This window comes from Natator depressus, chromosome 1 (genome assembly GCF_965152275.1).
Source record: "Natator depressus isolate rNatDep1 chromosome 1, rNatDep2.hap1, whole genome shotgun sequence".
NCBI lineage: Eukaryota > Metazoa > Chordata > Testudines > Cheloniidae > Natator > Natator depressus.
In genome coordinates, this window is record NC_134234.1 from 216,705,353 (window position 1) to 216,726,445 (window position 21,093).

A 21,093-nucleotide genomic window follows, 5' to 3' on the forward strand; every position below is an offset into this window, starting at 1 on the left:
CACAGTAGATACACAGGGCACTGTAGGGCCCAGTCTAAGAGCGCGAGAATGGTGGAATTCCACCCCAGGATAGGTAAAGTCATGAGACCTGTCACCTGAAGAGGTTCACTCAGAAAGACCAGGAAGGGGACAGGGGTACTCTGTAAGAAGGAATTTGGCCAGAACATTGAGACTAGTGCTGCTGTGAAAAGTTCCAGGGGATCTTTTATGATCACAAGGGGTCAGGACCTTGATTTTAAAACCCATGTAAAAGATGGCACCTCCACCAGCAAAGTGGGCTATTGGTTTGGTAGTTATTCCGAAGGAATAATACCACCTCCTGAATATCACCAACACCACTTAGTACAGTTTGTGGGTACACCTTGGTCTCCCATCCAAACAGTCACCCAGCCTGAGCCTGCAATCTGATGAGATCACTGGATGAGGTAGTAAGTGAAATTATGCTTTATCTTATATTTCTCCATAGACTGTCATTTTGGGGGCTTTCTTTTGCTTTCACACTGGCTGAAATCAATGGAGTTACACTGGTGTAAACACTAGTGTGAGAGCAGAATTAGGCCTTCCATATCTATAATAAAGAGACACAGTCACCTTCAAGAGAAACTGCTCTTTCTCATTTTTGATTTGCTGCTCCATTTCCTCATAGAGATGTTGAATTTCTTCATCATAAGCAGCAATTTTCCTAATAAGAGATAAAAGCATACTCAGTGGGTCTTTGTAGCATTATTTCAAGTAAAAAGCTCACAATTTACCAGCTTAGCATCACATTTCTGTTTTAGCACAAGACTCAAGGGAATGATCCCAAGAGCAGAAAAAAGTATTTACATACAGCAGGGTCACAGATAAAAACCAAATTGTTTCCCATGGGGGAGAGCAGTAACTGCACTAAAGCTAATAAGGCTGTTTATTTGATGTTTTAAAATTGCCAGCACAATATATGATGGCTGTTTATCAGGCACTCTTAATGACTGTGGAACCTAAAGCCTAAGGAAGGGAGAGCACGTGACACTAATAACAACAATGAAAATACTGGAAACAAAGTTTCTCAATTAGAGCTGATCAAATAGGAATGAAAGTGATTTGTGAGTATTTTCAAGTTGCAGCTTTGCTCTACTGTTATTTATAAGACTGCATTATTCATGAGTATTCCTATGACTGATGATTTATTTCTGAAACCATTAATGCATCCCAAAAGTTTCAGCACAAAGAATGACTTGTCTGAAAATTCATATGCTACTGTGTCTTTATGTGTCTTTCTCTAGTTTGACACTTGTTACACACTTGTTTAAAGTTTTAGTCACCCAGTCAGGGAGCAGATTAAGAGCATTTTGCACAAGTGCACACGATTACACAGAGAACAAGGGATTGAATAATCAAGCCCACTTTTTTTGGAAACAAAACTCCTTAAGGCTGATTCTCCACTGTCTTGCACTTTGCATGGTCATTTACATCTATGCAAAATGAGCTCAAGCTGTGTGTGAAATGCAGCCCCCCTCATGGAGGCTGCTAATCCCCATCCTACCTCATGATGCAAGTAGATAGTGAAGGAAAATAAAGGGACATTTTATGCTTCCTTACTCCCCTTCATAGGTGCACAGTCAGATTTACATTTTGGCCCAAAATATCTAAGACACTTTATTCTAAGAAACAATAATCCATAGAGCAAATTCAGAGCTTCCTTGAGTGGGTGGAATTCCATGAAACCATACAAGACTTGATAATCATTTAACAAGATAGCACATGAATGCCAAGATCACATCTGTAAACCTTATATTTGCCCAATAATATGTCACACTGAACAGGGCTAGGCTGGTTATATAATGAAGGACCCTATTGCGATGTATATAAAGAACACAATACTCAATGTTGCCATGAGAACCATAAATGAATTTTCTTGCTTGTGCGGGTTAAAAGGAACAACCTGAATGTTGAATTCATACACTATTGGTTTTGGCACTGGATTTTCTCTAACTTGTGTTTGCAAGGGCAGAACAGGGCTATAATCTGAACATGACATTTGAGAGACATTTTAATATCATGTTTGTTTGTTGTCCGCTTTAGCATACTACCAGGGGGATGACATCTGCAGGCTAAACACACCCGAAGTTTTAATTATTGATTTAGTCTCCATTCTTAAAGCTGGTCAAATAAAATAATAATAATAATATTAATAAGATAATTTATCATTGTTATTTAAAGTATAACATAATCATGAATAATTTATCCCACAAGTAGTGGGAAAAATTCATCAGATAAATTATTTGCTAGATATTTGTCAGCCATTTGCAGAGGTGGTAGAATAATGGAAAGAAATTATAACCAAGTGATTTATTTAGTAAAAAAAAAAAGCCAACATATATTATCAAACAAACAACAAAAACCCCTATGCATCCGATGAAGGGAGCTGTAGCTCACGAAAGCTTATGCTCAAATAAATTTGTTAGTCTGTAAGGTGCCACAAGTCCTCCTTTTCTTTTTGCGGATACAGACTAACATGGCTGCTACTCTGAAACCCATTCACGCTGAATAATTTGACCATCTTTAACTGTTATATAATTCCAACACTATGCTGTAGTGCTAATTTCTCTTTACAATAATCCTGTGGATAAATGTTTTTGTTTTGTTTTTTTGTTATAACACATTAACCAAACTAGACCATAACTCTGGTTAGGATAGCTAAGGTGACATTGTGACACTCTGTACCTCAGGGGAACACCCTACACCCCCATGTTCATCTTTATAAAATGATTGTTCCGGTAGCGAGGTTAATGCATACATGGGATGGTTTCATTTCTGCCTATTATTTTAGATGCAGTATTTGAATTTTGTCCATCATTATTCACACAGACACTTGGTCAGAACAGCCGTTACTTCAAATGAAAATTGGTTAGGGTGTTGGGTACTCTATGGGCTGATCCTACAAGGTACCAAATGTCCTCAACCTTCTTTGAAGTCAGGTTCTGCTAATGACTTGCTTTTGTAACCTTGGGAAAAATCACTTCACCTCTCTGGGTGGCATTCATAAGATGACTATGTCCAACATATAGGAACCATTGGCGTTCACAGAATCCCCACTCATGTGCCATCTAACCTGGTAGGTGCCTACATTTCCAAATGTAACGTCCCCCAAGGTGCTTAAATTTCAGCAGTTGGGCACGTGCACAGTCCTAAGTAGAGAGGTGTGTCTACATCCTAACACCACCTCCTCAGACATGGGCTATAGGGTGTTCTGGGGAAGGTCTGTCTTAATGTCTCTTGTTGAAGTGGTGCCGCTGTGTATAAATAATTAGATATTCCTTGGGCCAGAGTGACTCTCTAGCTCAGTGAGTAGGGCACTCTCATGGGAAGCGAGAGAACCAAGATTGGAGATCCCAGCTTCACATCAGGCAAATGGGGGAACTGAACCTGGGTCTCCCATACTGAACACTAACCACTGGGTTAAAGGTTATAATTCGGGGAAGGAGGGACTACCTTTTCTTCTGCCTCCTCCTCAGTTTTTCCTTGAACAACTGCTGACTTGACTTAGACACTTAACTCCTCGAGATGGTTCACAGCTGTGAATCCCAAGTGGAGGGAGGTGCCTCCCTTTGGCCTGAAGTTAGATGCAGGGAAGCTGGAACAATTTGTATAGTGGGGGTGCTGAGAGCCATTGAACTAAACTATAAACCCTGTATATGATGGAAACCACTTCAAGCCGGGGGTTCTGTAGCACTCCCAGCATTCCGAGTTCCAGCACCTAGGATTAGATGCCTAACTCCTAACTCCTTTTGTGGGGGTGAGATCTAGGCCACTTCCCTGTACTCAGCATTTCTGTTGGCTAGCATAGGCATTAGGCAGCTCAGCATGCTAGCTTTTCTGAACCTCTCTTTTAGTTGCCTATTGCTCTGGGCATCTAACTCAGGGTTGTGAATTCCACTAAGCAGCAGAGCACCTAAATCTCCTCTGTGAATCCTACCCTGAATGCTCATGTTTCTCCTCTCACGCTTTGTCTGTCCGTCGTCTGTCTAGACTGTAAGCTCTTTGGAACAGAGAATGGTCCAAACACTATGTGTTTGCATGCATTCACAAGCGCAACCGGGGGAGGAGGGGCAGTCTCAGCTGAGGTGCTACTGCCCAATCTAGGTGCTACTGTAATACAAATAAATAATATAAAATGTTGATATTTGTGTTAAAGCACAGTACCAACTTTGTGCGCAACACTATGGAGGCTGTGAAAGCCTGGACTCCAGTCAAGTTTATAAGCCCTGAAGGAACTCCTGAAGAGATTACAAAAGGCACCAAAAATGTCACAGAGATTATGAACTCTTCAAGGACCTATGTGGCATTTAATAACGCAAATATGTTATGTCTTTTCAAACCAGCAAGATATAAGTACATCAATAGCTAAAAGGATAAACCCCCTCAAAACATCACTGTATTGTCCAAAACATCACAGTATGATTTAAAAATAATTACCACTAAGTATTTGGAAGCCAGAAATTCTAAATTAAGATAACATTTAAGAAAAAAACATTGGAAAGTAAGTGAGTTAACAAACACTGGGAATATAGAACATCAAATACTGTGTAAATGCCAAAAGCATAAGTTTTGGATTTGGCCAGCTTTTTTCATGTGTTTGGCTATTACTACAGGTGGCTATCCCATGTGTGTGGCTACCAGCCCAGCTATCTCTTTGAATCGAGACGACATACAGATAATATTTGGTTTAATATATTCTTGTGGGGTAAATCCTTTCTAGTATTGTACGAATCCAAAAAAAAAAAAAAGGAAGAAAGAAAAATTACATAAAGAGCAGGAGGTCAGACTAGATGATTATAATGGTCTCCTTTGATCTTAAAAATCTATGAAATGCACATCACACATTCATTAGGGAGATACCCCAATGAAAAAAACATTTTGGGTTACAATGCTACCAATCTGATTTATTTTCTTTACGGTAATTCAGTTTTATGTAGGCTTACATGTATTATTTTGGCTGTTGTTTTACTGAGCTAAAACTCTGGAGCAGCCAGGAAAAGCAAGACATCTGTTTTCAGACTGTGATGGTATTTAGTTTGGAAAGACTAACAGGACTTGCTCTGTGTGTGCTCATCTGAAAATTCAGTCCAAAACAGTTTACGTTCTCTTCAGAAACCTTTCATGGAGTTGTCTGATTAAGTGATAACACTAATAGAATGTGAGTTTGTGCTCCAGTAATGATCTAGAAGTGATGACAGAAAAATATTGAGGCAAACCATTATCATTTATCTAAAATCAACAGCTAGCAAGTACAGAAAGGTTCAATTTAGATGAAACTATAGACATTTAGCAGAGAAAAATCTCTCATTCTGGTTATATTATGGCTAGTGTAACCTACAGCAAGAAAATTTTGGCATGATTGGTTGAAAAACAGACAAGATAAATCTGTATGTTTCTATGGTTCATTTCTTCAGAGAATAACAATACTAAAATCTGGAACTATGTCAATATTAGCCAGTCAGATCACATATGCAAATCTCTTCTTCTTAATTTGCTCCACAGAGACAAGTAATAGTGTTTTTCCCCAGGACCACAAACTTTGTTTACTCTTTAAAGGGTTAGAGGTGGGTTTTTTTGTTTGTTTGTTTGTTGGGTTTTTTTTAAACATGCTCTGTATAAGAAATTCATGATTAGATCTGATCTACTTTTGGGCCAATAAATATTAACATGCATCTCAACACAAGCCATATGGATAAATGCAGTTCTCAGTGAAATCAATGAGGTTGCACAGGTGCACAAGTAGAATTTGTGCCAATATGGGCTTATTACACTAAATGAACATAAGAATCACGTACAAAAAACTACATTAAAAAAGATAAATTGGAAAAGTGAGGGAATGTTAATGTTAACATTGCCTGTGAATCCTTAACTCTGCCCCTGGGTACATATACAGTATGATACAGTCTTTAACTACATGCCCACACGGTATTTTTTCTTCAGGATCCCTGCCCCATTCCGTGTATAGATGGGATGGTGCTTAGCAAATGAGGCAGGTGTTCAAAAGTTATATTTATCCTTATTATCCAGAGTGTGGCCTCATGCCTTATACTCTGCATACCATCCAGCACCAGCACTGAATGAGGCAGGTCTCCCAGATTAAAAAAGCATATGATTGTGTAATTAAAAAGACTGTATCATAATGTATTCACACCCGGAGCGGGGGAAAGGATCTGTTAGAGTAAAGGTTTTATGGGGTACTTGGACATTTCCTGAATTTTGAGTGCTTCATTTTGCAACCTTATGGTTATTTTAATACAGTTTTTTTATGGAATTTCCTGGGAGTTGATTTTTAAGAGAAAATAAAACAAAGAATTTCCATCATATGCAACTATTTGCTAGATAGCAGCAGAATGATCTTTTCTGTCCTATACAATATATGCATTTTTAGATATCACATGAAATGAAGCAGGGCTCTTTTGGAGCTCTGTGTCCTTCTTACACACCATCACAGATGATAATCTGCAGCAGGGACTTGACCAGAATTGTTCTAAGGAGGGGGCCCACAGCTCTCCCTCCCCTGCCTCCATCAAGCTCCACACTCTCACGCTGCACCCAGACCCGGACACTCTCCTACTGCTACCACCCCCAGCCCCACACTCTTCCCCCCACACAGCCCTGCACCCAGCTTCAAACTCGCTCCTTCTACCTAGCTCTGAGCTCTCCCCACCCCACACCCAGCCCCAGGCTCTTTCCCAGAGAGGTGGTCAGGCTGAAGAGCATCATCCCCACCATGGGTCAGGCAGTTCTGGGAGTCCCAGACCCCATCCTTCCTCCTGTGTCTCCACTTCCCCTGGAAACACCAAAAGCTGGATCCAATCCTCTCACTCTCCTGCAGACTAGGGGGTTCCTGGTGCCCCTGCTCTGCTTCTCCAGGAGTGTCTGGCACCATGGCTGCTGGAAGGACTGCAAAGATGGGGGTTCAAGCAGGTGCATGGGGTCATAGTGCCACTCAAATTTGGACCTTACCAAATTTGGACCTGTTGCCCCTCCATCCTGAGGGCGTGTGTGTGACTGGGCCAAATTTCAGTGTATTGCATTGTGACCCAGCACATGGGGTTGTAACACCATGCAAATTTGACATGGCCTCCCCTCCATCCTGATGCGGGGGTGGCTGGGCCAAATTTGAGTAAGTAGCATTGTGACCTGGTGTGTGAAGTTGCAGTGCCATTCAAATTTGGTGTGGCCTCCCCTCTCTCATGATAGAGGGGCATCTGGGCCAAATTTCCAGCTCCCATCAGTGGCCAAGGGCAGGGAGTGGGCCTGGGTCCCCTGCCTGCACACCTTGTGGTGCCCTTGATCCAGATACACCTTTATATAAAAAATGATATTCCACTCAACTTACTTACATATTCACAATTCCAAAACACTGTTAAAAGATTACCTACTCAATGAAAATTTCCATTCAGGTTACATACCATGCAGGCATAGTGTCAATGGAATGTACATGGCAGTTCATTGACACCAGGGTGCATGCTTGCAATATGCTATTATTAAGCCATTATCTCTTGACCAAAGGGCAACTGATTTTCACCAGAATACACAAAGACACTCCTGGAAATGGGGAATATGTGCCTGTCAAATTTCAGGTTCACACCATGGGATGGGGTGTTTAACCTCCGCCCCCCGCCCCACTCCCCTGGAAAGGTTTAATGCAGAGTGAGAAGAGGGGCTAATTAGCCCAACAAGTCACAGCTCAGGGGAATCTAGGGAAACTAGGGATGTGGTGGAATCTCCTTCCTTAGATATTTTTTAAGGTCAGGCTTGACAAAGCCCTGGCTGGGATGATTTAGTTGGGGATTGGTCCTGCTTTGAGCAGGAGGTTGGACTAGATGATCTCCTGAGGTCCCTTCCAACCCTGATATTCTATGATTCTATGATTCTATGAATCAGGTGGCCGGCAATCCCCTGATTGAGTGAGGGAGCCCAACTGAGGAAGAAGAAGCTGGGCTGGGACTGTAAAGATAGGAAATTGGAAGCAGAAGGGGGCTGCTGGGAAAGGATGCAGTTACTCTTTGGAAGACGGAAGGAGTGTTTGGAGGCTATAAGGACAGGTAGCCCATAGTTACTCCCTGGGAGAGGGGAGTAAGGAGGTTGGGAAACCCAGAGAGGATGGAGTGGCAGATGGTAGGAGAGGGCTCAGGGAAAGCCAGTAAGGTCCAGGGGGGAACCTTGACTGGCTAGAGGGTCCCTGAGCCAGAACCTGAAGTGGATGGTGGGCCTCGGTTCCCCGTCCAGCCACTGAGGGAATGGCACCCTGGAGCAGTGAAGGAGAAGACTGCCTGAGACTGCTGGTATGGAGAGACACTTTGAAAGACCTTGGTATCCTGGAAGGGGGAAGCACATACAATGACCTGGCTGGAGGGCTAAGTCATGAAGAGGCAGCAGCAGCATGTGGAGCGAGAGAGGAGCCTCTGACCCAGAGAGAGAGGCCGAGAGATGGTGTGCAACTGTGGGAAGAGGCATTCACCTGGCTAGCTATTCCCCAGTGTGACCAGGAGAAGGTGCCATCCTAGCGGTGAGTGGAACATCCCGTCACACACCACATTCCACTAAGGCACTAGAGCTGCCATTTTAAAAAAAAAGTGTCTCTTATTTCACACTCTTTGTTCTCAAAAATGACTATATCATTTCTGCTCAAACTTTCCAGGAAAACACACTCCTAGGCTGGGAATAAATTTGTTAAATTTCAGCCTGAAAGGTAAAAGCTTGCCAAAGTTATAAGCATCTGAAAATTACAATTTATAAGGAAACCGTATGTGGAATTTTAACTATAAGCATCACCGTGTGCTCCACTTGTTTTATGTATGACATGACTCTTCCAGAATGTTAACTGAGTATAAAGGTTGGTCTGTGTTTTCACCATACTGGGCCAGATTCACTGGAACTTTGTGATTGCTTTGTGCTGCTCCATCATCATAAAGCAGCTGTAAATCCAATTTAACCAGCAAGCTAAACTGGGTTTACAGCTGTTTTGCATGGTGTGCTGTAAAGCAGCCAGAGTGTACCGGTAAATCTGATACATTATGCTTTTGTCATCATACCTTTTTATGGTGGCTGTCTGGGAATGGTCACCATAATTGTAGCTGTAGTTTGTTAAAACCAGAATGAAAAAATAGACATTTGCGAAAGAATTTCAGACAAGACAATTAGTGAATAGGAAAGGAAGAGTTAAATTCAGCCAATTAGTTCTGCTGCAAATAATTTGACCAGCTCTAGTGATGACTGGCTGATGTTTGCTTTAAAATACCTCTGATCAGTAGATAATCTTTAATTCCCCAGCAAGCTGACTGGTTGATGAAACCCCTGTCGGATTTTGATGGCAGTAGCACATAATACATCTGAAGCACTACAGAAAGAACACAACAAAGAGATGTACAAACTTTTTCAGGGCACACTCCAATTCATTCTTTTCATTATCAGCTTCTTGGAGCTGGGAGAAAACTTTGACCAGGAACTCTTCAAAACTGGAAAGTAAATGAGGTTCATCTTTTCTCAGCTGTGACCAAAGTTGTCTTATGTTGCTCTCGCTGAGGGATGAAAAGAAAAGAGAATAAAGCGTTTGTTAGGAGATGTTTGCAGCAGCCTAGTAACACAAAGAAAATTTCAGCAGCTCATTCTTAGATATTAGGTCTTCTCTAAATATATGCGTCATTCAGAGCATTACTGAAATCCCTAGACTGTGACATAAAATCTCTTAGACTGTTCCACAAGGAGGGGTCAGAGCTTCCTTTTATAATGGATACCACAGAAACTATATCTAATTAGTGGTTGCAAAAGATTTATCATTAGGCTAGAGAAGAGATACATGTTTTATTACTACTGATGCAGGCCCTGATCCAGCTCTGATTGCAGTCAGCAGAGAGACTCCCACTGCTTCCAGTGGGAGCTGGACAGAGGGCAAACTCACTTAAAGCCTTTTTCATTGAAAGTCAATGAGACGTAAGCTCCGAAGTGCCAACTTGGGCTCCTAAGTCACTTACACACTTGAAAATTTTATCCATGGTCTTCCACTTCACCAATTATGTTTGATCAGCTTAGTTCCAGGGTGGGACTGTTTCAAAATTTAAGCATTTCATTTTCAGAAATCTCCCATTTCAAAACCAAAACATGTTTTATTTAAAAACATTTGCCAAAAATGAAACATTGGATCATTGCAAAACACAACAGGATAGAAGGCACTTTCAGATTTGCCAAAATTCCTGTGCATTTCATATTCCATTTTTCTGACCTGCTCTGTTTTGCATGCACATTAAAGGCTCCATCCTGGACAGTGCAGGGGTGGAGTGTTGCTTGTATAAATTCAAGGTAAAAAGTGGTGAGTATGACAGGAAAAGCAGGGGAATCTGATCCTGCAGGAATGAAAGCCCTGCTGCACAGCTGCCAACCTACTCCTGCCTATTACAGGGAGTAGGATTTAGAGAGGATAGCTAAGAACCTCTGTAGTATGAAGAGGATCACTTAAGGCCACATCCTGTGAGACTTGCCCATTCTCCACCCACACCCTCTCTTTTCTCCTGTGCTCACTCAAATCAGACCATGAGCATGCAGAGTGCATTTGTTGCTCTTCACTGTAATGTAATTAATTACACTTAGTGCTCAACCACACATGTGCACTTGCATAGCCTCCATTCCCACTTGAACTAGAATATAAGCTTGTTTACCACTTCTGTACACCATGAAAGGACCTGTAGGATCAAGGCCCTAGAGGAGCAGAGACAACCACATTGTAAATTAATATTCTGAACTCTACCTTAGAATCAAGTATCTAGGGACTGAGTGAAAGCCCACTGAACTCAACAGAAAGACTCCCATTACCGACTTTAGTGGACTTTGGCCTACACACCACACTGCTCAATGATCACAACTAGGGAGGCTCTTGCATGTCCAGCATATTTTTGCAGTCAATTTTCTGCACGTCATTCCATTAGCTTATAAATATATCTTGTAGACGACCTTGTCTCAATTATATACAGCATAGAACTGGGCAGTATGAAACACAAAACACTTCACAATTATTCTAACTCTTAAAAATGAAAGTAAGGCACAGCCTATCTGTGTAAACTCGGATAGGAAACTTGTCTTTCAGTGAATAAACAAGTCAAAGTTATGGTCTCTTTTCTTGCCCTCTGCACAATTTCTTTACATCTTGTTTCCCTCACAAATGGGAGCTTTCAGAGAATCACTAAACTCACAGTTTGTGTTTGAAATGCCCCACAGGAACATGTAAGACCTGATGGCTGTTTTAACAATCAGCATGTTCCTGAATTAGCCTTACTGAACAGTATGTATGTAGTGTTTACTGGATAATGCCTGGTAAGCTTCAGTGGAGGAAAGACAAACAGACTAATTCAAAATCATTTGGAGAGATCAGAATTAAAATGATGTTAGAGGTAAAAAGAAAAAATATCACAGCATTCAGCATTCTGACAACTTCATATTTTAGAGTAGTAATTTTATTTAATTGACAAATGTCACACAAACAGACTGAAAACCCCTGGGGGGCAGTCATCGTCTTTTTGTCCTGTGTTTGTACAGCACCTTGCACAATAGGGTCCTGGTCTATCACTGGAGCTCGTAGATGCTACCGCAATGTAAATGATTAATGATTATTATTAATAATCATTAATAACTACACCGGTCTGAAAGAGAACTCATGATTTTTGTTATTCTTAATTGATATAAAGGCAATTTAAGTGGTCTTTGCCAACGGATTGCTCTCCAAGGATTCTTTATTTGCAAATTATGCCATTTTTGAATACACAGATAGCATATCAATATTACGTACTTTCAGAACATGTGCCACATCAGTGCTTCATTTGTGTTGCTCCCACATGGCACAAATGCATGTGACTATGAGAGTTTAACTGTGTTATCCTCATGAGGCACAACTGCGTGGCTCTCAGGGGTTTTTTCTGACCTGCTCTATTTTGCATGCAGGGTTTTTTTAATTTCATCACTTGCAGCAGCCAAGGAATGAATATGAGATCGCTACATCACAAGGGGCCCTAATTCTGGATCTCTCTCTGCAGTTAGTCAATTGCATCTCCACTGAAGTCAAGGTTGACACACCAGTGCACAGTGGGTGTAAATGAGAAGAGAATCAGGCCCAGGGTTTTCTAACAAATGTAGAGCTAAATCATAAAAGATAATGAATTGTACATTGTCGATACTGCGGCTGGTATGACTTACTCTTCTAAGATCTTGTTAGTTCCAAGCCGGTCCATCAGATCTGAGAACTGCCGGTCCTCGTCGTCCTCCTCATCAGCTTTAGCATAGTTCTCTTCCCACTTAGACTGATAGACATTTTCATTGTCGGACTCATGCATTTCAGTCACAGAGGCCATCTGCCCAAACAAAAACTGACCTAAAATTTAAAGATGTACATCATTTAAAAAATCCGTTTATAGAGTAACTAGAAGTCATTAAAAGAAACAGTGACATTTATTAGCAGGCTCTCCCAGGCTGTCTCTACACTCAGAGCTGGGGGTGTGATTTCCAGCTCATGTAGACGTACTCATGCTAGTGGTCATTGAATTAGAGCACTAACAATAGTAGTGTAGCCGGGGCAGCATGGGTAGTGGCACGGTGCTGCGTGGGCTAGCAGCACCAAGTATGTACCCACTGGGTTCGGGCAGGTTTGTTCTCTGTATGGCTAGCCCATGCCACCTCTTATCACTGCTACATTACTATTTTTAATGCCAGCTCTATGAGAGCTAGCCAGGGCTTAATTTGTGCCAGGACTTGCCAGAGCTGAGCCCCAGCACCTCTTTCATGACAAATCAAACACTGGAGCTAACACAACTATGTCTACATGAGCTGGCCGTCACACCCTCAGCTCCAACTGTAGACAGTCCCCACGACTGAACTTCACAATAAACAGAGTTTGGGTAGGAAGGAAAACGCTAGTTTTCTCATTTTGAAGAGGGAATGTGGCCTATCAACTAGAGCAAGAGATCTGGAGTCAGGGCTTCTGGGTTTTACTCCTGGGTTTGCCCTTAACTCATCATTTAACCCTGGATAAGCCACACAGGCCAAAAATTTCAAATTTACATGCCTAGATTGATACCAGTCAGCTCTGTGTTCTTGGGGAACCAGGGTCTAGTATCCAGCCTGTCGGACTCATGAAAGACACCCCCTCTCCCCCAGCCTCTGTTTAAACCAAAATCCATCAGAGAAAAAAACTTGCAGAGAGCAGTGAAGGGCATTAGGAGATACACCTAGACCTATCCTGACACGGGTGACAAGATTAAGACATCTCCATTAGCATACAGAATGAAGAACAGAGACAACTCCCCTAGCCTCATCTGCATGAAAGATGGGACAGGGATTAGCATAAAGAATGAGGAACAGAGAACCGCACTAAATTCTGGACCAGAAAAGCAGGGACGCACTGCATCATGGGAATCCCTGCTCCAGATGCTAATAAACCTATGCTTGCACACACCCAGCTCAGCAATTATCAGACCAATTCTAGTTATAAATCCTTGATTGATATCCAAAATACTGAAGCAGCCTAGTTGCATGGTGAGCTCCCTGGAAGAAAATTCCACCCAGAGCCAAGAGTGATCAGCTCCTATTGTCTAGCCTAAAGAAAACCCTTGAGTCATCAGTTTACCTATAAACAAATCTAGTGTTCTCCCTTGAACCATTGTATTTTCTCTACAAAAATCCCTACTCACCCTCCAGTCCGTGTTCTGATGTTTAGATCCAAACTATGCATCAGTTCCACTGGGACTCCATCTCCTGACTGATGGTGCTGGGGGCTCTGCCTGTCTCCTGCCCTCAGGACCCTGAGCTACCACCATCACCTGGGAACCCCGACCAGTTCAAGCTCCATGGAATGGGTGAGATCCCCCTCTTTCTCTCTCTTTATTTTCCTTTCTACCTCAGGTATTAACCTTTAATAATGTATGTTATGTTGGTTTAGCCCTCCTTATGTAGTCATCACTATTATTCAATAAATAACTTTTATTGTTAAGCTGGTTGCTTCTCTCTCTCTCTCTGAACTTTACTCTTTTGTGTTTTTAGCTTCCCCCATTTACTCTGCAGCAACGCTTCTTTTACCTAAGCTAAAGATCCCTGTAGTGCCCAAAAATCCTGTGGGGTTTGCTCATCAAGTGGGCTACTCCCAGTACAAGTGTAACGTGAAAGTGGGATAGGGACGTGTTAAACCTGTGGTACATGGGGGCGGGAGGCAGGTGAAAGTGATGCTCAGCCCAGGCTATTGAGACCAGGGGCGCATAAGGGTGACAGCTTCAAAGTGCTGCTTAACCCAGCCCATTGAGTACAGGGACACATGAGGGGATCAGCTGGAGGGTGCTGATTGATCCGGTCCACTCAGACTGGTTCTGTTAGTGCGTGCATGTGTGTGTGCACATGTTCATCTCATTCTAGGGCAGGAGGAACCCAGCCCTGGGGAACCTAGGTCCTGCAGGGTAGCTCCATTGGGAAGGGGACTTGCAGAAGGGAAAAGTAGAGCTCCATATGAACACACAAGTGACATAAGCAGTACATTAATAGAATTACAGAGCCCCCCTCCCCCAGAAGAGCAAACCCCAAAGTAACAGGCACATCTGGTAACAAGATTCAGGCACTCAAACTCATAAATAAGTGTTCTGATTTCCAGAGGCACTGAGCATCCTCAGTTCCCTCTGACTTCAAAGTGAGTTTGTCTGAGTAAGGACTGAATAAAAATGGAAGGATCCGGCATAATAAAATAAATACATAATAGGTATTAATAATAATTTTACCTGATATTTTAATATTTTGCTTTTTCAGCATGTTATCAGATCTTGGCCTAGAATGGATCCCCAGCTGAGCCCCTAATGTACTTCTCAATCAAAATTAGATCTTCCTTGAGCTGCTTTTTCCCCATTCAACTTTACATATTTGCAAAAATCTGTTGACTTAAGGAAGCTCCTTCTACCTACGCAGGTCTTTTCCGTATCTGTCTTGAGTTACATACATTTCTAGAATCTCATGCCTATTGCTGATGCAGAAACACATCATAATTGGAGCATCATGATGGCCAAATGATTATCGAAAAATTCACAGTGGATCAGATTGTTAGCTGTAAGTTGATGCTGGTTTATGCCAGCTAAGAATCTGGCCCAGTGCATGTGTTTACAAACAGCAGGCCACATTCTGGCCTTGGATTCAGGACCATTGGAGTAAATGGGAGCCATGTACACCTGAGAAGAAAATTTGACCATGAAACTGTCTGCAAAATACATAGTATCTACAGGTGCATCCGATGAAGTGAGCTGTAGCTCACGAAAGCTTATGCTCAAATAAATTGGTTAGTCTCTATAGTATCTACAGTATTTTCATCACAGAACTGGATAGCTTCCCTTGTCTCTCCCTCCAGTCTATCCAAACCACTGCCCTGAAGATCTTTCTCCTCTCTGGCTGCTCTGCCGATAGCTCCTCACTCTTCAAATCTCTTTCAGCAGCTTCTTCTTCGATTGGACATCAAGTTAAAGCTTCTCCTCTTCATCTTCACAGCCCTTCAGAACTCTGCCCCTTCACTCTCTCTCACTCCAACTGGCCCTCTGACTCCCTGCACTCTTCCCAAACCTCCCTCCTTCCAGCCCTTTTTTGTGTATTTCTCCCACTCTTGGCTTCCTGTCTTTTTCCATGCCAGTCCTGAATGTTTGGAACCCTATCCTCCTTCTCATAAATCAGTCAGCCTCCCTCTTGTCTTCAATGGTATTTTTCCATTGATTTTGGTGGGAGCCTGAGCAAGCCTCTGGCCTATCCTGTAAACACACTTCTTCCCCAAAGTATTTCAGCACTCATCTCCTAAAAGTAGAGTTGGTTGAAAAATGGGGAAGTTTTCAGCTGAAAATTCTGATTTTTTCCCCCTGGAAATACAAAAACCAAAATATTTTGATTCAGAAATGTTGCTGTTCTATCTCATGGGACTTTGTAATACATCATTACAAAGTCATGCCCCCATTATCGGCTACAAGGCCAGGCTCCCTGTGCTATGATGATATCAGGATACACCTTCTTGGAGGGTGAGGCAGTGGTTCCAAGGGAGTTTTTGGCCATGGTGCAACATTAGAGATGCAGTCCAGCCAGGGAGCCCAAGCCACAGAGGAGAATGGGAACATGAGGCATCCAAACTACAGCTCCCTTGAAGCACTGTGGCAGTCTTCCCTAATCAAAATATTTTGGGTTTGGGCCATTCATTTTTTTGGGGGAGGGGGGGCTGAAAAATCAAAATTTTCCATGGAAAGCAGACCCTTCTTGTGAAAAATGTTGTTTAGTGGAAAACCTAATTTTCCCTTGAAAAACAGTTTAGATGGAAAAATTTTGACCAGACCTACTGACAAGGCATCCCCTAGAACTCCTTTCTGGTGCCATGAAACCTCTCTGAAGCAACTAATCAAGAGCCTGACAAAAATTAATTGCATAATGGAGGAGGTCTTCTAATAAAGGTGGAACAGAACTGTGCTCAGGTATGTCAGAAGGGCCTTTTGTGCAGGGTTGACTGCATACATCAGAACTACACTGCAGGTTCCTTAGGGAACCATGTCTCCTTACATGTCTGTGAAGTACTGAACATGGATGGAGGTATACACAGATTTGCATTCCAAAACTCACTTAATCCTGTTGTGAACTCCTCTGGCGTAAGTGAACCGTTGCCATCTGCATCCAGAGTATCAAAAACTTTCTCCAGCTCCTCCAGGCTAAGAGGTAGCTCACCATGAAGTCTCTGAAATGACAAACCATGCCTCCATTACACTATTTATTATAAAAGTGGTTAGTGGAAGAGAAGAATCTGAAGAGCAAGACAAGAACAACAGTAATTTAGAATGAGAGAACTCTTAAGTTTCCTACAAAACGGAAATTCCTCTCGACCCTCCCCCCCAAAAAAATCCATTTTGAAAAGTTTGAAATGAAACATTTCAGATTTTTCTAAATAAAACATTTTGGTGTTGACAATTCTATTAATTTTTATGTTACTATTTTATTTTTTTAATTTAATTTACCTCTCTATTTTATTATTTTAAATATTATTTTTATTTTATTATTGAAATTTATTTAAATATATATTTTATATTTGTACATTATTTGCTAGGGTAATTTAATTTTTATTATAATAAACATAAAACTATTTTATATTATATTTTCTTTTTCATGGTGTCTCCTCTTTTATTTGGAAACTGAGCAAATCTGATATGGAATCAGTGAGACAAAAATGGATCAGAACAATATGAAAGTTATTTAAAAATCAGAGTGACATAATGGGATATAAATTAATCTGCAGTATATGTTACTGCAAGAGTCTGATATCACAGACGTAGAGTTGTGTTCAGGGATGAATAGATTATGGGATTCAAAAAAGTAGTAGTTAAAGAACTAGCAAGAGCAAGGCTCCCCTCATCTGAATGGGCGTGGTGGTTACCTCACTTTAAAGGATAAACAGGGCAAGACCTGCTCTGTATATTTGGCTGGGATATTGAGAAGATTCCCATTGACTTCAGCGGAGCAACTTGTGGGCTGAGGACAAGCCAGTGCCTTAAAAGACCCACTGCCATATCCAGAGTCTCTTTCCAGGCAGTTTTATTTCCCAGACATAGGTTTAAAAACCACAACCCATGAAAACAATTCCTCAGCACACCCTGGGCTACAGCTCCCAGAGGATTTTCCCTTTGCCTCTCTCAGTCTTTCCTGCTTCAGGGCCAACTGAAAGTTCTCCTATGTTCTTTTAACTGAGCACCAGCTCTCTGCGCTTTCTCCCTGGAGACCCTTTTCCCCCAGATCCATGTGCTGCCCCTCCCTCCTAACTGGCCAAGCTGGGAGCACTTGTTCTACCACAGGGGAACTGGACCTGCCTCGTTTAAAGGGGACAGCCACTCTGTGGCAAGCAGGCTCTGAGTATCTGAGCTAACACTAATGGAGAAACTGTAACTTCACAATTTGCTGGACTCTGTATTTTTTTAATTCTCAACTTTTAACCTCAGGTAGAATATAAAGTCAAAGGGAGAGACTTGATCCCACCTCAATTTTACACCAGTGAAACTGCATTGATTTCAGTGACATTACTCTAGATTTACATAATGGTTTAGTGAGAGGAGAATCAGACCCGGTGTTTTCAAAAAGGATGTTTTTGTAATTTCATCTTTAATCCGCTTAGCTAGAAACAAAAATAAGCATAATGCAATGCCATTTCAAGTGGTTTCATGTCACTGAGTCCTAGTGCCCTTTATATCTATTTTTAAATGAATTGGAGATTTACTCATATATAAAGCTCATCACGCATGCTAAACAGCTCCTGAAAGAGCTGTTTCATGTTGTGAAATCAAAGACAAAATTACGTTCTTCTCTTTGCAACTCAAACAAGTTCTCCAACACCCTTCTCAGAAGCTCACAGCAAATAGAGTTACATTTCCTCTGTAAGTGTAGAACTCAGACCTGAATGGGAATAAATATCTGTTACCCTCTCTGTAGCAACAGACATTAAAGTTTGAAAATATGTGAGGGTTCTCTTATATTAAAAATTAAATCCTACTTTCTTTTTACCATTTTAATCCATATACATAAATAAAACAAAATGGTGATCCAGGAAGATGCCTAATGGTCCAAACGTTCAAACATTTACTACCAGGAATAACACACTTACTACTGTGATTTCAATTACTTCAGTGGGACTACACAGTGTAGTAAGCACTACAACCAACAGTAAATGTTTATTCTAAACATTTTTTTTAAACAAGTAACTTGAAAAAATCCATAAACACACACAACAGAAAACCTGCAACTGGCAATAACCTGAGCATTGATTTGTTTGTTTTTTCAGAATGGGTAATTCTCAATGTGTTGGGCACTTTTGACTATTACACTAAGCAGCTTTGTATGTGAAGGTATTAAATCCTCCAAAAATTGTATTTAAGACATTTCCACTGTCACTACTTTGCTACTGCTCCTAAATTCTATTTAATCCATTAGCACTGAAGTAAAAAATTAATGAATACACCCAAGGAGTGCTCTGCATGTAAAACATGACTAGCTCAGAGTGGGTTGTTGTTGTTTTCCACAGCATACACGATAGAATATCCCTCTGCACATTTTCACAGCAAGGGCCTGATCCTGTTCTCCGTGGCATCAATGGCATCAATGGCATTTTGCCATTGAATTCAATGGGATCAGAATTAAGCCCCTTACCTTTTAAAATTATTTCCACAAAACATTGATTTAATAAGCACAATGTGAACATATCAAAATAACATAGAGTACACTTTTGTTTGCATAAGTGTATTTAGAAATATGTTCCGACTGAGTTTTTGTACCATTTTACCGGTTGGGGAAAGAGGATGAATGGCTTGGAATGGCATTTGTTGACAAAATCTGTAAGAGAAAATAGATGAGCTAAACACATTTCTGATTCTGCTGTAAATCAGGAGTAACCCCAATGAAGTCAGTGGAGTTACTCCAGTTAAAGTGAAAAGGAAAATCAATTGCTTTGCGTTTTATAAATTGTACATTTGCTTTGAGCTTCCATTTTACGTGTTGGTTTGTATATGGTAAAACTATTGTACTGCATCATTTCACCAATTTTGCTTTACCTGCATGTCACGCCGAGCGATGAAGCCTTTGCCCTCCACATCACAGATCTGAAAGAACTCATGTGCTTTCCCCAACATGGCTAGTTGTTGCCTGGGGTCCTGTTCTGTCCTGCTCCACTCTGTATCTCCTAGTGGCCCAGGACTGGCACAGTCCCCTTTTATTCTGTCCGTTGTCACAGGTGTGGTCACAGAAGTATTTTGGGACGCTGCCATCCCATTTACTCCCAGACTCTGGTCCAAAACCTGTATGCTGAAGGTAAGAAAGAGAGCACATCAGAGCCTCTCAATGATGCTTTCCATCATCTCTTAGCAACGACCTCTTTAATTAGCCACTGAAGCCTAGGAGAAGAAAAAAGCTTTTTGAAAATGCCTACCATGATCTATTCCATTAATAGACCGCACTAGAGCACACGGAAAATGGTGAACGAGGAAGGGAAAAAGATCTACGACTGAAAGGAATCTCAACACAAAATCAGCCCGTTTAATGAGCAATATAGACAACTAATTCATGTGAACAACAAGAAAATACAAAGTGTGGGCAAATTAAAAAAAAGGAAAAAACAATTTATAGTCACTACAAGTACTCACTTGGCATTCTTTCTGCTTAATTATCGACTGCCAAGACTCATAGTTTGCGTGCAGTCCCTTAAGCTTTTGGAATATGGCATATTCTTATGCAAAGTAATGAAGACTGATGGAAATCGATGAGCCAGTTTTTTTAAAGGAAATAAATGGAGCTGAGAGAGAACAAGAAAAGGGACATATGGAATTTTGAAATGTCTATTTAGGCTGCCCCTTACAGCATGTGTTTTCGAATATTCACTGGAACCATAAGAACAATTATACAGTCAATTTTCTTGGCATGTTTTGAGTTGATATTTTGAATAGTACCCAAGCCCTTTTCCCAGCAGTGTTTGGGAAAGTATATCTTATGCTACCCATAAGAAAATATTCTTAATCAAAAGTTTGGAGATATATGGTTTTTATCTTAATTTATTCTGAGTGGTCTGATATAAACAATATTGGATTTTCTTTTTCTATCTAAACCAATTTAAATTATGCTACACAGAGCATCAGCGCAAAGAGAAGAGGATTTGCAAAAGACAAGATTTTTTTAAAAACTTTATGCCTATGGGCTCAGACATAGTTTGATTTCCTTCATGTGAAGTTTCTTTCCATATTTTGGTCTGTTAAAGAGAATAGGTCTGATCACACACTGGTATAAATCAGGAGTAACTTCATTGAATTCAATGCAATTACTCCAATGTAAAACTAGCGTGAATGAGAGGGGCATCAGTCCCCTTCTTCTATTCCAGTGAAGTATAACAGTGGGCTGTACTTGGGATTGAAAGTGAAATCCAAGAAAAACTGCAGCTTCTCCATTCCACAGTGCCTGACTCCTAAGGCTATGTCTACACTGGCAATTGAGCGACAAAACTTTTGTCTTTCAGCTGTGTTAAATTCCCCCCCTCCCCGAAAGACAAAAGTTCTGCTAATGGCA

The 21,093-nt window shown here is 41.2% G+C and overlaps 1 protein-coding gene across 2 annotated transcripts in view; it reads right to left on the reverse strand.

Moving 5' to 3' along the window:
• The window catches only part of CRACR2A (calcium release activated channel regulator 2A), a 71,095-nt gene extending 50,708 nt beyond the window's left edge, over positions 1-20,387 (reverse strand). Inside the window, exons 1-6 of one of the 2 annotated variants that reach the window (XM_074948618.1) lie at positions 20,181-20,387; positions 19,593-19,842; positions 16,627-16,738; positions 12,208-12,382; positions 9,399-9,545; positions 592-682 (exon numbers count right to left, since the gene is read on the reverse strand). In XM_074948618.1, coding sequence (XP_074804719.1) covers positions 592-682; positions 9,399-9,545; positions 12,208-12,382; positions 16,627-16,738; positions 19,593-19,805 — 738 coding nt within the window. In that variant the 5' untranslated portion in view covers positions 19,806-19,842; positions 20,181-20,387. Of the gene's footprint in view, positions 1-591; positions 683-9,398; positions 9,546-12,207; positions 12,383-16,626; positions 16,739-19,592; positions 19,955-20,180 lie in introns of those variants that run through there. The other variant, XM_074948626.1, reaches the window with a different exon arrangement.
• Positions 20,388-21,093: the final 706 nt, after the last annotated feature.